The sequence below is a fragment of the Lissotriton vulgaris genome, chromosome 6 (assembly GCF_964263255.1).
Source record: "Lissotriton vulgaris chromosome 6, aLisVul1.2, whole genome shotgun sequence".
NCBI classification, from domain to species: Eukaryota; Metazoa; Chordata; class Amphibia; order Caudata; family Salamandridae; genus Lissotriton; species Lissotriton vulgaris.
Genome location: NC_141694.1, coordinates 1,565,259,121 through 1,565,277,360, shown reverse-complemented (window position 1 = coordinate 1,565,277,360; position 18,240 = coordinate 1,565,259,121). Strand labels below are relative to the sequence as shown.

The following is an 18,240-nucleotide window of genomic DNA, read 5'->3' as shown; positions in this document are numbered from 1 at the left end:
AGATCTAGGGAGAAGATATATAGACGACATCTTGATGACATGGACAGGAACTGAAACCGAGCTCTCACTCTTTCACGATTGGATGAACAACTGTGACCCAGATATCAAATTCACCAAGCAGTCACATCCTACAGAAATCGCTTTCCAGGACATCAGGATTTGTCATGACAACAAGGAACTGTTTACCACCCTTTACTGCAAACCCACGGACAGGAACTCTTTGCGTAGCTATGAAAGCCATCACCCGAGAGCACAACCAGATAACCTACCAGTTGGCCAGTTCCTGAGGATGAAGTGGAATTGCTCAAAGAAATCCGACTACATGGCAGAATCAGACACCCTGGGAGCAAGACTCGTAGCCAGTGGGTACCCGAGAAGGATGATCAGGAGAGCCCAGAAGAGGGCATAGTTCAGCCCGCAAGAGGATCTTCTAACACCAAGAGATTGACAGAATCCATCTCTCAAGAGACTAATCTGTGTAACTACTTTCTCGACAAGGAGCAACGCCATAAATAAAGTAATCAACAGGCACTGGGGCCTGGTGGCTGAGGACATCCAGCAACAAGAACCACCTATGCATGCCTTTAGAAAAGCCAAGAGCATTAAAGACCATGTGGTCAACTCTTTTCTTCCCAGCGACGATAACCCTTCAATTCAATCAATGTGGAGTTTGCCACCAATAAAGGGCCATCACAAGTGTAGTAAGTGCAAAGCGTGTGCAACCATCATACAGACAAAAACTTTTGCATACAAGCAGCAAACAATTGATCTACAGGATTTCACTAATTGCAACTCATCAAATGTAATTTATATCATCTTATGTCCATGTGGCCTAATATACGTAGGTCAGACACAACAAAAGATCAAGATGAGGATCCTTCAACATCAGAGTCGGATAAGATGTCAAGTACAGGGAGTGCCTTTAGTTGAACATTTTGTTGAGCACGGCCATACACCAGACCAAATGCAGTGGCTTGTTTTGGAAAAGGCACAACTGGGCCCAAGGGGAGGAAACATCAGCAGTGTCCTCAATGTAAGAGAATCGAAATGGATGATTACATTTGATTCAATCACACATGGGCTGAACAAACTTGATACTAGCAATGCACAACTAGCCTGCCAGAGCTTGAGATAATTAAGTTGAACCTCACACCCACACAATATCATAGTATTCGCATACCCATTCCTCTACTCACGAATGTGGGAAACCTTACAACTTGTATTTTGCTTAGGGGTGGGCGGCCAGCTACGCTCCGTGCACGGAGTGTGCGTAGTGCCGCCTACTCCTCATTTTGCGGAGCGGGCGTAGCTAGGCGGCACTACGCACGCTCCGCAGACGGAGTGTAGCTGGCCGCCACCCGCCTCCCTCCCGCCCTCCCTAAATACTTTAAATTAAAGGGATCAAATAATTTAAAATGCACTTACCTTGCCCGCCGCGTCCCCGGGGCTCGCTATCTTCCGTCTTCCATCTTCTTTACTAATGCGCATGCGCGGGCGGCCGCGCATGCGCATTTTCTCGTGAGAAATGCGCATGCTCGGCCGCCCGCGCATGCGCATTAGTAAAGAAGATGGAAGACGGAAGATAGCGAGCCCCGAGGACGCGGCGGGCAGCGGCGGGCAAGGTAAGTGCGTTTTAAATTATTTGACTCCTTTAATTTAAAGTATTTAGGGAGGGCGGGAGGGAGGCGGGTGGCGGGGCTGGCGGCCAGTGGTGTTTGCGGAGTGGGGCTACGCGGAGTGCGGAGGTGGGCGTAGTTTCTCACCCACTTCGCGTAGCTCCGCGAAGCCCCACTCCGCCAACTCCGCCCAGGGTTTGCTACATCCATAATTAATGTCATTTAAGATCCAGTGAATGGCATTGACAAATGTACGGGGAAAAAATCCTTTTGTATTAATATCCAATGTCGTGCCAGAGACTATTGAACCTTTTCTGACAAAATGTAGATTCAACAAAATCTATACTACTCTGTTTAGAATGTCCGTTGTGTATACCAACTAATTGAGTATACCAGTTTGTGGGATACGTCGATAAACATGTATGATTTCTGTCCACTTAACAAATAGTGGTATTGAAGTAACCGGTTTTTCTATTTATGAAAGCTCCAACATTGTAAATTAATTGGTATCAAGTTAAAACAACTGTTTGATTTTATGAGCGCTTATGTGCCTAGCCATGTTAATTAATCACCACCCAGTGTTGACTTCATCTATGCCAAGTAATTATTATGCACAAATTCCAGATATAATCCTCTTCGATATACTCATTCCCCATCGTTAGATTACGGGCTCACTGAGTATCTTTTCTATTTTTATGACTGCCATGCACGTCACGCACAACCACCAACGTGCATGCTTGAGGCGGATTTTTCTGGTATTTAACACACAGCGCGCTGAGTGCAGGCTGTTCCTGACAGACGCGACCCAGAGACGTTGCCGTTTTAATCTTTGTTCACACCCTTTATTGATTCGGGTGAACACGCTCTTTACTTCTTGTGATTAGTCCAATTGCAAAGGCTGTATGAAGAATTAAGATCCGTGCGTACAAGGCAATCCAATGTAGTGACGTCTCACTCCTGCCTACGCTTGATGAATTTAGGAGAGCTACGGAGCCCCCTCTCTCGACAACTGATCTGTGAGAGCCATCCCTTCTCCCCCAGCTGTTTCAATCTTGGTGTCACCCCCACGCTCTCCCACACCCCACCACGTGTCCTGAAGAAGACTCCAGCAGTAAGGTCCAAAACACCTACAGACCTAGGGATCGAAACGTCGACTTCATAACATTTGCCAATACAGAATTGACAGTGATTAATTAACTGTTTCCTAATTGCTATATGGCGGATATGTACAATAACTGTGGACTTTGACCTTCTGGTATATGTTGTATATATACTAAAACTGTACGTGATTTATTGACACCTCCACTCAACTTTCCCTTCCATCCACTACTTAACATCCCTTCTCCCCCCCCCCCCTTTTTTTTCCCCTTGGCTCTGCACATTTTAATGTGATACCTGTTAAGGTGTTTTCTTGCTAAGAAAATCTTTTTTTAAAAATTTGTTTTTCCTAAGTGATTAAACAACATTGGTGATATATTGTGTTTCTCCTTTCATGTGGTTCTATGACTTGTATTATCAAAAAACTTTTCTCTTTCCACCTCACTACTAAGCCAGTAACACACTAGGACCACTATTATACATATCGTCTTGTACCCAGGTCCCAGTGATTCCGGGTTTACCCTTTTTTGTAACCAGCTGGTATTGGAGGCGTAGGTTAACCGAGAGTGGAGTGTTCTAAACACACATGTCTAGAGACCATTTGGTTTGCTGTATATACGTGGAGGTACCATTGGCTGCTTTGGCATTTCTTGTCTAACATGCACAGGAATATGCAGTGGGATAGTCTACCAGTATAGCACACAGGGGCACAGAGCACTTTATTTTACTTTATTTTATTTGCATTATTAGCATTTTTTTTGGTTGGTGGTATGGTACTTTTCTCTACTGTTCCTCCACATGGGTGGCACTTCATGGTCAGCTGTTGTACTATCTGTGCTTCTAATCATCTTTACTGCTTTTCCCGGACTGTAAAGGCCAGCTTTTGTTTGGTGGTGAAGTTTAAGGCTGAATAATAGCTATTGATTATGCATATGATTTGTTTGTAGATTTTGTGAGAAGTTTGCCTGGCATAGGATGTCCACTATTTTAGTGGGCACCTTGCACCAGTCTAAACAACCCTTATTGATGGTAGGTTTAAAGTCAACCTTTATAGAAAACTATCCTAGTGGTAGCCGTGGAGAGCAGCCTTCAGGCTAAGACTTAGAGGCGAGTTAAGGTTGTTGTTTTACCATTTATACTCTCTTGAATGATCAAATGAAAGCACACCACACAACGTATATATCAAATATATATGTATTTATTCTAGACATAACCCCTCTGGACTATTTATGAGGTCAGAGTTAAAAGTACAATACAGGGAACTTATTAGCATAAGATAAGTTGCACAGTATACGTTATGCCCCAGGGGCCTCACAAACCATATGCTAAAATAGTGGTATAAAAACCATGTGAGAGTAAGAATGCAGGCCTAGGGCCTGTAAACCGCTGGGGCTACCAGGAACCCCCCATGGTAGGGACACAGGAGGCCCACGGGGGACGTGTGCAGTGCTTAAACACAACCCCGGATCACCATTAACTTTCTATGGAGAACAAACAAGTTACAATTTTAAAGATTTAAAGATTAAGGGCACTTCGAGATTAACTATGCTGTTTTTGGCTTTGCATCATCAGCTAGTCTGATCTGCCAGTAGCCAGCTTTTAGATCAAATGTGCCCAGAAATTTGACAGATGCCAACTTATCTATGAGCTCATCTGCTCTGGGTATTGGATGGGCTTCAGTCTTAGTGACTGCATTGAGACCTCTGTAGTCTACACAAAACCTCATCTCTCTCTTACCACCATGGGTGTGAGGTTTTGGCACCAGGACTACTGGACTAGCCCAAGGGCTATCTGAAGGTTCAATCACTCCCAATTACAACATTTTCTGGACTTCTGTCAAGATACAGTCCCTGATATGATCAGGTTGCCTGTAAATCTTATTTTGAACAGGCAGCCTGTCCCCAGTGTCCACTGCATGAGTGCACCAGGTAGTCTGACTTGGAGTCAGTGAAAACATATGCCTATACTGCTGTAGAACTTGTCTGCAGTCAGTCTGCTGCTCATCAGTGAGGCTGCCTGCCAAGGCCACTTCATCAACTGATCATCATCAGGGTTCTGAGAGAGCAGGTCTGGGAGAGGGCCACTCTCTTCCTCCTGTCCTTTATCAGTAGCCGTGAGCAAGCCCATGTCTGCCCTGTCAACATATGGTTTCAGTCTGTTGACATGAAGCACCTTATGGGGGCTCCTGGGAGTTCCAAGATCTACCAAATAGGTAACCACTCCCTTCTGTTCAACAATAGTGTGGGGTCCATTCCATTTCATTTGTGTTGGAGAGCTGCTGAGGCCACAGGCTTCAACACCCACACTTTCTGCCCTGGCTGGTAAACAGTCAGCACAGCCTTTTGGTCATGCCAGGCTTTCTGTAATTCCTGGCTAGCCTCAAGGTTATTGGTTGCTTTTTTCATGTACTCTGACATCCTGGAGCGGAGACCAAGTACATAGTCCACAATATCCTGTTTAGGGGGTTTGAGAGATAACTCCCATCCCTCCTTCACCAGACAAAGTGGTCCTCTTACAGGATGTCCAAACAAAAGTTTAAATGGGCTGAAGATAAGCGCCTTCTTTGGAACCTCCCTGTATGCAAACAAAATGCAGGGGAGCAGGATATCCCATCTCCTCTTGAGCTTTTCTGGGAGACCCTTGATCATACCCTTTAAGGTCTTGTTAAATCTTTCAACTAGACCATTGCACTGTGGATGATAGGGTGTGGTGAACTCGTAGTTCACTCCACACTCCTTCCACATTGCAGTTAAGTAACTTGACATACAGTTTGCACCTCTGTCAGAAACTACCTCCTTAGGGAAACCCGCTCTTAAGAAAACTCCCAAGAGGGCTCTTGCCACAACAGATGCTGTAGTGGTTCTAAGAGGAATTGCCTCTGGGTACCTGGTGGCATGATCCACTATCACCAGGATAAACCTGTGGCCAGATGCAGTTTGGGGATCCATTCGTCCAACAATGTCAATCCCTACACGTTCAAAGAGAACTCCCACAACAGGTAGTGGTATAAGGAGGGCCTTTGTAGTGCCACCTGATTTGCCACTGACTTGGCAGGTGACACGGGAGCGATAAAACTCCTTGGTGTCTTCAGACATGTGGGGCCAGTGAAAATGAGGGATAATTCTGTCCCAAGTCTTGTTCTGGCCCAGGTGTCCTGCTAGAAGAATATCATGGGCTAGTGACAAAAGGAAGCCCCTGAATGCCAAAGGTATGACCAACCTCCTGGAAGCACCAGGCTTGGGGTCTCTACTCTCTGAATACAGGAGCCCTTCATCCCAATAGATTCTATGGGTGCCACTAGCATTCCCAGCAGCATCAGCAGCAGCTTGCTGTCTGAGGGGTTCAAGAGAAGGGCAGTCCAACTGCGCCTTACTCAGATCTGCCCTGGAAAGGGCCCCCTGTCCATAAGAACTCAACCTGATCAGATTCAAGCTCTTCTGGGGCAGTTCCTTCTTCAGGCTCACAATCAGTTTCCTCAGAAGGCTGATTGTAATATAGTGCTTATGTTGAATAGCGTTATATTTATGTTTGTATCTAACCTGTATTCCCAATGGACACATGTTGCTCTTTGATTAGCACCATGGAAATGGAATGTTCATGAATGCTCATTATGAATGTAGAGTCCGTTGCACCTGACTCCTGCTTGCTGATGGATGGGACATTTTATACTCTGGATTAAACTTCATCTTTCTACATCAACCATCTCTTTGGATTCATTTATCCAATTGTACGCTGATTCACTCTGAGTGAGGGGGGAAGGCACAGCCTTGACCCTACTGCTCCTTTTCCTGGTAGGCAACTGGTCCATTATTTCAGAATCCAGTGCCTGTTCAGTGTTACACCTTTTGACCTGTGACCTAGTCACTGCAAGGACATGTGCTGAGATTCCTAACATTTCTGCATGAGTCCTAAACTCCACTTCAGACCAGGCTGAAGTCTCTAGGTCATTGCCAATCAAACATTCTACAGGGAGGTCTGAACTTATCACAACCTTCTTAAGGCCAGTTATCCCTCCCCAGGAGAAATTAACAACTGCCACACTATGTGTGGTAGTGACATTGCTAGCATTGGCCACTTGGTAAGTTTCACCAAGTATCACTTGTCCAGGGTCCACAAAGTCAGGTATCACCATTGTGACACTGGCACCTGTGTCCCTATAGGCCTGAGCCTTTTTCTCATTGTTTGAAGGAGTTTGTCTGTACTTGCCCCTCCATGCCCCAATCACAGATCAAAACAGCTTGAGTTGGCACTCTGACTAGGCTAGAGTCCATCTCAGTTCCCAGGGTTAACCCTACTACACCCTTCTGTTGAGAACCACCACTTGGAGCTGAACTAGGGGCAACAGTTGCCTTAGGGGCAATGGTGGCTTGAGCTGTCTCCTTCTTGGTGCACTCACTAGTCCAGTGAGTATTAGTTTTACAAACTTTGCACCATAGTTTTCTTGGGCCTTCTTTATTTTTGCATTGGGGACCCCCACCATTAGAAGCTATTTGGGGACCTTGTGAAGACGTCTGGTCTTTAGCTTTCTCCCTACCCTTTTGGTCTTGCTTCTTCTGGTCACCACCTTGGTTCTGTACCTTCTGCTTCACCCTGGTTCTGACCCATTTGTCTGCCTTCTTTCCCAATTCTTGGGGAGAGGTCAGATCCGAGTCAACCAAGTGCTGATGCAACAACTGGTTCTGACAGTTATTTAGAAGCTGTTCTCTCATGATTAGATTATACAATCCTGTGTAGTCACACACTTTATTGCCCAGTAACCAGCCCTCCAGAGCCTCAGTAACACAATCTACAAAGACAGTCCAGTCCTGTGTCTTCTGGGTATCTCTGAACTGCTACCCATACTGTTCAGTGGTTAGGCCAAACCCATCTATCAGCACACTCTTCAGGACATTGTAATTGTCAGCATCCTCTTCACTTACAGTGAGGAGCTTATCTCTACTTTTGTCTGCAAAGGAGAGCCACAAGATTGCTGCCCACTGTCCTGATGGTAACTGCTGTACTTTGGAGGACCTTTCCAGGGCAGTTATCCATTTGTGGATGTCATCCCCAGTCTGATAGGGAGGGACAATCTTGCTTAGGTTTCTATGGTTATAAGACCTATCCCTACCACTAGAGATATTGCTGCCACCATGGGGCTCTAGCCCCATCTTTTTTCCCTCTCTCAAGATCTAGGGTCTCCTTTTCTAAGGCTACTTCCTGTCTCCCTATCCAAACTTGGCTTTTCTCATCCTAGCATCATGTTTCCTCTTCACAGGAGAAGTTCTTCTGCTATGAGCAGCAGAGGCAGAGGACCCTAAAGATGACCCAGAATGGTTGGATTCCACTGAAGGTGATCTTTCCCTTCTAGGCACACCTTGAGGTCTACATGGGGGATGGAGGGAGGCCCATTCTGAACTTCCGCATCTCCTGGTAGCCCTGTGTTTCCCAGGTTGAGTCTACTGACATCTTCCTGGTCTGCATCATCATCATCATCATCATCAGAGGTCTGGTGAGGCACTCCACTTGTATCCTCATCTGCTGATGGATGCACCCCACTCCCATTAGCTAGTCTATCTGGATCTGATGCTTTTTCCAAGTCATCTGCCACTAAGATATCTATCAGGTGTTGGGTGGTGGGACTTAGTCCTTGCTTTAATTTTCTTATGGCACACAGACCACTTAACTCTTGAAAGGTGAAAGTGTCATATTTAGATGTCTTCCCCTGACTGACATCTGGCAGCGATACACTAGCTCCTGCCATTAAAGCCATGACTAGTGAGGTGTGGTGTGCACACCTACCTACACTACTTGGTTTCCTACTAAACCTCACTAGTAGTTGTAGTCAGGGTGTGCTAGGCACATAACACCTACAACTGCTAACGTCAATAGAACTTATGTATTATAAGCTTGATTTATATGTACCTATTGGTACCTTAATGTGATTTTTCCAATGATATTCTCAAGATTATTTGGTAAAACAATGCACGCTCTAATCCCACACGCTGCACACCAATGTCAGAAGTTTGCCTGGCATATGATGTCCTCTATTCTAGTTGGCACCTTGCACCAGTCCAAACGACCCTTATTGATGGTAGGTTTAAAGTCAACCTTTATAGGAAGCTATCCTAGTGGTAGCTGTGGAGAGCAGCCTTCAGGCTAAGACTTTGTGGCGAGTTAAGCTAGTTGTTTTACCAATTATAATCTCTTGAATGATCAAATGAAAGCACACCAAACAAGCTATATATCTAATATATATGTATTTATTCTAAACACAACCCCTCTGGACTCTTTATGAGGTCAGAGGTAAAATTACAATACAAGGAACCTAATTAGCATACGATAAATTCCACAGTATACGTTATGCCCTAGGGGCCTCACAAACCATATACTAAAATAGTGGTATAAGAACCACGTGAGAGTTAGAAAGCAGGCCTAGGGCCTGTAGAACCGCTGGGCCTACCAGGAACCACCCAAGGTAGGGACACAGGAGGCCCACGGGGGACGCGTGCAGTGTCTAAACACAGCCGCGGATCACCATTGACTTTCTATGGAGAACGAACAAGTGCCAATTTTAAAGATTAAGGGTACTTAGAGAAGAATTACGATGGAACCCTTTTAGCCTAGGACACTTCGAGAGTTAAGACCCACGGGAGCACCGGAGTACACGTGTTACCTCACCCAGGGAAGCCTGGTGCATGGGTGTCTTTTGGTGTCGGGTTTCGTTGTCGATTCCTATGGAGAGCTGCGAGGAAATGCTGCAGGCGTCCAGAGGAAAAGTGTCCGGGTGGATCCAAGAGTAGATCGGAGCTGTGAATAACCTGAAAGCAGAGGGGACAGTGTCTGGGTCACTAACCAGTGACCAGGATGGCGAGGAGAAGATGCCAACCAATATCCGGTATTTTCAGGTGAAAGAGGAGGACCTTGACTCTTCAGCCACGAGGACCAGGAGGCGTCGACGACGACCAGGAGCTGGATTCGAGCTGTCCCACGAAGGATGTCGAGAGCTGCAGCGTCAGAATCCGGATTGGACCCAACAAGACCTTGGCAACAGCAACCCACGCAAGATGACAAGATTGGCTTTGGTTCAGACCAGCAAGGTCTGGGGTACTCCTCCTTTGGAGGGGAGTCAGAGCACGTCTGGAGAAACCAGGAAAGCTCAAGAAATCAGAGATTGGCCTTCGTTGGGACTCACTAGCCAACGGACTAGAAACCGCGAAGGGGCCTCGAGCTACGGTGAAGAATGGGGACTCACGGGTCATTCGTGGAGTGCTGCCCTCTGTACTTCGCTGCAAAAGGTGCTCGGGCAGGGGCTTCAAATACCCCAATGCTCAACTTCGGTAAACCTCGGGAAGTAGGTGCAGGTGCAAACATGCACGATGTCCAGGAGTTCCGGTCCCACGTCTCGCGTGTTAGCTAAGGGTCTCAGCTTTGCTGGGATCTCTGGTCAGCCTCAGAGATGTCTAGAAGTCCGTTTCCTGTGTCGCAGATTCTTCGGGATCCGGCAGAGCCTCGAAAATGTAGACCAACAAAGAGGCTTTTGTTGCCTGTTTGAACAGGGTGGTCACTCCTTGACTACAAGGGAGATTTCTTCCGTCTTCCAGTCGGTATGGAATGTCGAAGGTCCAAGATATATGTTGCAGAGTTTTGTCCAGGGTAATCTAAAGTCCTAGGGACTGGGGTTCTATACTTATAGTAAGTTTAGAGGTTGGACTAACTCTAAGGTCCCTCCTATGGGTGGACCTGGGGAGGGGGTGGTTACACCCCTTCCCCTTTGTCCAGTTTCGCGCCAGAGCTGGGACTGAGTGCCCCAGCAACCGGTTTTAACTTCCCCCCAGGCAGTGTCTGAAAAGCATTCACTGAATGCATCCCACCCTGCCCCAATACACTAAAACCTGGACAGGAAACCTATTGTCCAGGCCTCCCCTGCAGGAGTTTCATCCAGCAGGAGGGCAGACTCGAGTCTGTGGCAGCAGCATTCATTTTGTGATACTGGGGCTCTGTTTAACTTTAACCGGGTTACCAGTATGTACATGTCTTCTCCCTCTAGAAGGGTGGAATGCTACCCCCACCACCAGAACTGGTGGGGGGGGGGGGGTGGGGGGGGGGGTAGTATTCCAAAGTGTTTGACACCTTACACAACATATTTTGATAAAGCCAAACCAAAGTTAGCGTTAACTGTGAGGATTATAATGCACTTAAGAGTATATGGTATGGCTATATCATAGAACAGCTATAAAGAGATGGTTCCAAAAGCTGCAGAGGGGCTCAGCTCATGCTAGGACACCCTCTCACACAAAACCAAGCACTCTGCCCTCAGGATTGTCAAGACCTGCCATAGGATTGACTTATAGGTTAATATGTGTCTTTATGTAAAGGTAGACCTGTGGTGTCAGTTTGGAAGGCTAACCAGGGGTGGCACAATACATGCTTCAGCCCCTGGTAGGCCTCTGGGGTACCTAAGGTACCATATACAGGGACTCATAAGGGTGACCTAGTAACCAATCTGGTATGTACCTAAAGTACATGGTATCAATTTAGAGAGAGAACAGCTAGGCTGTGAGCCTGATTTAGCAGGACCACAGCCATACTAAGTCGAAAAAACAGTGAAACACAGCAAAAAATGGGTGTAACCATAGGAAGCAGACCCTACTCTCCTACAGATTTCCCCTGACGAAGGGTGTCTGGTACACCTGAAATGCATTGGGAATTATATAGCCCACGTTCATCTGGAATTCGCGTATTTTTGCTGAAATAGGACACAATTTTGAACCATGCTTCAGGAAAAAAAGAAGCGTCATGAAAAAGATGGATGAATACATTGTTTTCTTCTTTTTTGTAAAATATTGAATGTATTGTTTGTTTATATTGAAAGTTCACTTTAAGGCAGTCAATGTTGTTGAGAAAAAGGTGTAGCCATTTTATATTTCAACAGAAATTTGTCAAATTTATGACTTCTTTATAAAAGTATTTCCAAAATGCTTTCTTACTTCACAGGAAAAATCCAGTCCATTTCCAACAGTTTAGTCACCCAGGAGACAGTGACTTTCAAGATGTGAGTAAGGAAAGCCAAGAGGACATTGATGACAGGCCGGAATGTCCATATGGAACTGATTGTTATAGGTAAGAGACATGTGGCTTTTTCCATGTATGTTTAGAGCCATGCCACTCTGTTATTGAGAATGTGTAGGTTGATATCTTATAAGATGTAGTCATCTGGTTAAACTGAATTATCCCAAGCTCTACTTATACACCCCTGCTCTATCCCTCACAGAAAGAATAGTTTGCACAACTGTGCATTGACCATACAGCCAAGAGACCATGGGTGGCAAACTCCTGTTGTGCAAAGCCTCTAACCACAAATAGTGGCAAGGCAAGTTGGGCTCAGGGCATGGATAGACCCTACAGCTAACTTCTGCTGCGTACGACTAAAGGCCATGCATAGTGGATTTTGGCTGTCAGCAGTGAACTGGCCACCGACCAGTTTCTGTTGGCAGCCCTCTCTGAGCATGTTCTGGAAAATGAACTCATTAAGCGCGCACATATCCAAGGGTGTCTTGGCACTGGTTTCTGAGTGACGTGAAGAAAAGCTATATAAAGATTTATAAATAGATAAATAACCAGGTCTCAAGAGATTGCAGTAATCAAGTATGGATAAAGCAAGGGAAGTGACTGCTGATTTTAGAAGTTGAGGTGGAATGAAAGTCAGAAGTTTTTTTTGTCATCTTCAGAATATAAAATCACTTTAGAAGATACTGCATTGGCTTGGCCAGTGCAGGATAGCTTGCCATTCATCAGAACACCCAGATTGTGGTTCTTGCTGACTGACATGGGAAGAGGGCCAAGCCCTTGAGGCCACCTCTGGAAGCTCTTGATGCCATCAGACAGGAGTCCAGAAAGAGAGAGCAGGACCCCGGTCTTGCCTGAATTTAGCTGAAGGAAGTTCTCCGGCATCCAGGTGCTGACTGCATTCATGCAGTTAGAAATGGTAGTGCCTAGGCCTGGCCGCTGGGTGCAAGAGAGATGATGATTTGACTGTTGTTGGCGTAGGATGAGAGTGCAAATCAAAATGATCTGATAAGCTCAGCTAAAGGGGTAATATAAATGTTTTAAAAAGCGTAGGACCGAGCGAAGGCTCCTGAGAGGCCCTGAAGGGAAGAGAGAAAGGCAGAGGCACATTGTTGTCCAGGTGGACCGATTGTTCACGTGAATGTAAGAATGAACTAAGTAGTGTCCTGTAGTTCCTAGGAGCCCTCAGTACCTGCACGTTTTGAAAGACCTAAACTGAGAGCTTTGTGTGCAGACAGGCCCTGGACACCCCCATAGGATGAATCAGCTAGCTATACAGTGCCACTAACACCCCCCCTATATTCTACAGCGGTGTATGTAGTTTCTGGCAAACACTGAACATGACAACCCTGATTCCTCCGGTATCGTGGAAACAATACGGTATCTTTCACTCAGTCACTCGTGCTTACTTTTCTCAGAATACACATAAAATGACGATTGTAACGGTTTCAATAATGATTTATTGGTCAAGCGTCAGTCTAATGTAAAACTTATTAGCTGGGACAATCAAAAGGCAGGATCAGACAAATGTGATCGCTAGTACCAATATCATAAATACAAGATACATTTCTACCATAGTGCTAATATGATGAATATAAACAGATTATATAAAACAATAGCATTAGCATACTCCTACGATGTGTAGCCTACCTAAATGTACCTAGCCTAGATATGTAGGTGAAGCATGTGTATATAAATGTCAGTTTAGATCCTAATGGAGCCAATAATCCCCCGGGTAAGTACTAACCCCTCACTTGATGGCTCTGAATGAACAACCCCATCTCTGAGTCGAGGATGGCACCCCGCAAGGGATGTCAAGTCTCTGCCTGACCAAGATTCAGCTTGCAGAGTCTCTGTCCAACCTGGAAGGAATTCTCCTCTGTTCTGTAACAGGGAGTGAGGGTCTTTTATACTAAAGTGGTCACGCAAGAGTTTGTTCTAGTATCGATGTGTTTTGAAAACATTCGCTAACCCTCTGCTAATCCTTTTCTAAACAAACATGATCATGCACAGCTCGCTGTTGGGCATGGATGAAAAAAGTGGTGACCCTTATACAGAATAAATCTGCTGTGCCTGGGGACATGTTTATGTACGTCAGGTACAGGGAATAAGATAGAGTACTGAGAGCCTGATGTGTGAGAGACAGAAGTAAGCTACTACGTAAAAGGTCACCTGTGTAGAAATGTTATGTCATGTTGATGGGACAAAATGTATGTAATTTGGATTTACATAATGGGACTATCCTAAAGGACATGCCAGTAGGTTCCTGCAGGGCCTGTGATACTGATCTGAGTTTGACAGGACAGCAATCTGCTATGGTGGACAGTATTGAAAGCTGCTGACAAATCCAGTAGAATCAGGGCTGCTTTGCCTTCTGAGTCAAAGGACATTCTGATTTCTTCTGTAGCCTAAATTGGGGCCATTTCCATACTGTGGTCTGAGCAAATTGAGTGACATCCAAGAGTATATTAGATTAAATGAATTCCGTGGGTTGGGAGTTTATTACTTTCTCTATAATCTTGGCCGGCAGGGGGAGACAATATATTGGACAGTAACTATATGGATAAGAGTGGTTCAAAGAAGGTTTCTTGAAGAGAGGAAGAACTGAGGCTTTCTTCCAGCACGTCGAAGGGAGCCACACAGAATTGCATGATGGAAGATATCGGTTAGGACCGGTGCAATAATATCTGCGGCAAGCGCAGTGATCCTGAGTGGACAGGGGAGGCAGGTTTTGCTGCTTTAGCCAGTCTTGCAACTGTATCAATGGACGGGGGCAACAATGGAAGCCACTGGAGAGTGACTTGGGGGAGTGGGATTGCCATGAGGGGGAGTGTCTGCAATGGAAAAGGTTTTGTAAACTTTTTTGACTTTTTTTAGGAGAAAGCTGTCTAGAATTAGTTGGTTTGCTGTCTGGGTTCATCATGAGGTTGGTAATAGTTTGAAAGGTCTCTTTAGTTGAGTTCTTGGCTTATTGACTTTTCCGGGTGAAGTAGGGTGCCTTGGCTGTAAATAAATTTGGTTTTATACATACATAAACAAGTCTTGGCCTTTTCTACTCATTTGTAATCACAGTGCCATTTTTTCTTTGCCTTCTGCAGCACTGATTAATTGACCTTAGGCCTTCAGAAAACCAAGGAGCAGAGGCCCTGCTTCTCTTGAATTTGGTCAACCTTGATGACCAGAAGTCGTACGCAGCAAGAAATGATTAATTATGCATACTGGGCAGTGTCTCTTGCTATTTCACAAAGTCTGAATCATCCAAAACAAGCAAAATCTATTTTTATCCTTTTATACCAATAAAGGTGGTTCTGAAAAGAACCATTTATGTGCTTTTAGAAAATACATCGTTTTTTGACTTTGTGGGTGGAAAATCAACTCATTTTAAGTCACTACCTATATAGAACACAATAAATGAGTCAAATGAAATAAATACATTTTACAGGTCACTTGCCTTTTGTTGCAAACTGTGACTTTGCTCAACGCAAGAGATTACTTTGTGACAAACCAAACAATTGAGTTCCACTGTTGCAAAGCAGGAATCCATTTCTTCTCACTACTCCTGCAGGATATCGTTAGGCAACCTCTTTCCAGGAGGGATAGCATCTTGCTGAAGATGTACTAACCCTTGCTGCATTCATCTTTCTCTTCTCAGCATTGAGCTGCTGTTCATACCAAGTGCTATTCCGAAGTGGTATTTCCCTGGGTTGCTCCTGCTTATCTCCTTTTGGCATAAAATACAAATCACGAACTTTGAGTACACTTATTTTACCAGTTGAAATGGTGAACATTTTCAAAACAATAGATTCTTGTGGTGACTTGGAACCCTCACTGTGAACATCTTCCAGTTCTTTATTTTCTTCCTGCCTTTTTCTTTTTGGATTCCTCCTCAACGGTTTCTTGTCTAGAAATCATTGCAAAGCTGCACAATGTTTTCCCCAAAGTATAAACCACAGCCACAAAAACTGTACAGTTTCCAGTGCTGCAGGGTGGTGTAATAACAAAAATTCCAGTGAACTGTGTCAGATAACCAAGAACTATTTTATTGTGGAACAGTACTTTAAACCAACCAAACTTCTACATGGATCCATGAGGATTTACAGATCTTATGCAGATTATATACAAAAGGCTGTGCTGTGTCCGACACTGCCTGGAGTCACAGTACCAGTTACAGGTACTGCTTATTCCACAGGGCATAAAATGGCAATAATTCATATCTAACACTGCATCTGTGACTGTTTAGTCATACTTGGATAACCCCTACTTTTGAACAAGAATTTATTTTCATCCCACAGTTGCATGAACCCAGAAAAACAACTGAAAATACTACATGCCTGATTTTTAGCTTGGAGCACGGTAATTACTCTATTAGGGCAATGGAGTAAAATACTTTGTGCTCGGAATTTAGAGATGTACACTGGTCCAGCAGAAATCTCTTTACATTGACAGGAACCTTTCTCATGGCGGTTCCCATCCATGTGTTAAAAGAATGACGGACGACCTTGCCAATATGACAGTATGGTCCATCAAATGTTTAGCATGTTAGAGAGGGAGTTGTCTCTGTCACTGACATACTTAAGGTCTGACCATTTGTAAATCTGGTAGGGTACCTTCAGTTTGGCACGTTGCTGTTGCTGACATAAGAAAGAAAACAGCAGTTTTAGAAACTCTAACAGAATAACATGACCAAAAACGAGCAGTCTCAGGAGACTGAAAATTTCAGACAACTGAAAGGGCCTGCAACTTCCACCTCAGCGATCGCACACTTGAGGAGTCACCAACAGGAAATTGTTTACTTATCCCAGATGAGAAAAAAAGTGAATGCATGCAAAGTAACTTGCATACTTTGAAACTCAGTGCTGCAAAACAGCCTTCCTAACATATATTCATTTGACACTACTGGGAAGATCAAACATCTTTGAGCGATTTTCCTGAGCTAAAGCGAAGGCAAAAGGTCAAGTAGCTCAATAAGACAACTTGTTTCTTAAGAGATTGCTGAAATCAAAGAGGAAGAGTCAGACCCACATCTGAAAATGTTCACAACATTCTGTACATCATCCAGAATAACATTTTGTTCAAGGAATCCAAATTGAAAAGTGAGTTCAAGTTATATCAACATTCAACTAAAACAAGTAAACACTAAAAATTCTCATGTAGGAACAAAAAAGCTAAAATAAAAAAATTAAAGCTTCTCTCAGAGAAACAAAAAAAATACTAGAAGGTTTTAGTTAAAGAACACCCCCGAAAAAATATAAAAAAAGGTTTTGTTAAAGAACCACGAAATACTCTTAACGTGTTGTTCATCCACATGAGACCGGGTCTAGGGTATAGTAATAGGCCAGGCCCTGTGGCCAGTCTCTGCTGTGTATGACCTTGTGCAGTGGGAGTTGGCCACCCACTGTGGCTTAGGTGCCTGTAGTTGGTTGTACATAGGTCCCTGGCTGTAGACCAAGCCCTGAATTGGAATATGGTGAAAAACATCTAGAGGTTCACAGTTAAAAATAAAGGTGAAAGTACAATTATTGTTAATTTGTTTATAAGAACGTGATGAATGTTCAAGAAAACATCTACAATTCTCTTAAAACACTACATCTAAAGTGCAGTTATTGTCAGAGCCACTGTTTGTGGCTCCAATTCTCAGGATTGGTTTGATGCTCAAGGTCGCCCTTCTTCAAGCACTATTGAATTTGCTTGATTTACAACATAGAGCATCATAGTACGTTGATGAGTGTAAGAAAGTGTCCCTTTTTGACATGGTCAATGTCACTTTTTGCCTTGTATTTGATGCAATTTTGACTGAAGTGCACTGGGTTCCTGCTAACCAGGTCCCCAGTGGCTGTGCTCTTTCCCTAAAACAAGATAACTGTTCAATTGCTCTCCATTTGGCAAGACCATTAGCACCTCTACAAGTCCCTGGTAAGTGTCCCCCCTGGTACATAGGGTATGGTTACCAAGGAGGGTCCCTAAGGGCTGCAGCATGCATTGTCACCCTAAAGGACCCACCACCAAACTCACACAAACAGCCATTGCAGGTTGCATGAATTGGCGCAGACAAATGTGAAAACATGACATGGCACCCACCCTGTGTTCCATGCCCACAGGCACTCCATGCAGTATATGTAAGTCACCCCTTTAGCAGGCCTTACAGCACTAAGGCAGGTTGAGGCCATTCTGTGTGAGCAGATATGCCATGTGCTGCCTAGTTTCATTGCTAGATAGTGAACGGGAAAGCCAGCTTAAGTACGTGTAATGGGCATTGGTCATTACAAGTTTCCCAGCTACATGATGACTTCACTGAAACCTTTGGTGTTTGGTATCAAACACCTTGTCTTAATAAATCCATACTGATGCCAGTAGTCGTTTTATTAAATCTTGCACCCTCAGGGGAATTTAGCGGTGCCCCCTGAATACCTACCAGCCTCGTATCTTCCATCTTGCCAGTACAGATGTGAATCTAACACCCTAAAGGCGAGAGCCCACGCTC

The 18,240-nt window shown here is 44.6% G+C and overlaps 1 protein-coding gene across 1 annotated transcript in view; it reads left to right on the top strand.

Moving 5' to 3' along the window:
• APLF (aprataxin and PNKP like factor) overlaps positions 1-18,240 on the top strand; it is a 675,440-nt gene that overhangs the window by 475,861 nt on the left and 181,339 nt on the right. Inside the window, exon 8 of the mRNA XM_086927733.1 lies at positions 11,688-11,813. Coding sequence (XP_086783859.1) covers positions 11,688-11,813 — 126 coding nt within the window. The remainder of the gene's footprint in view (positions 1-11,687; positions 11,814-18,240) is intronic.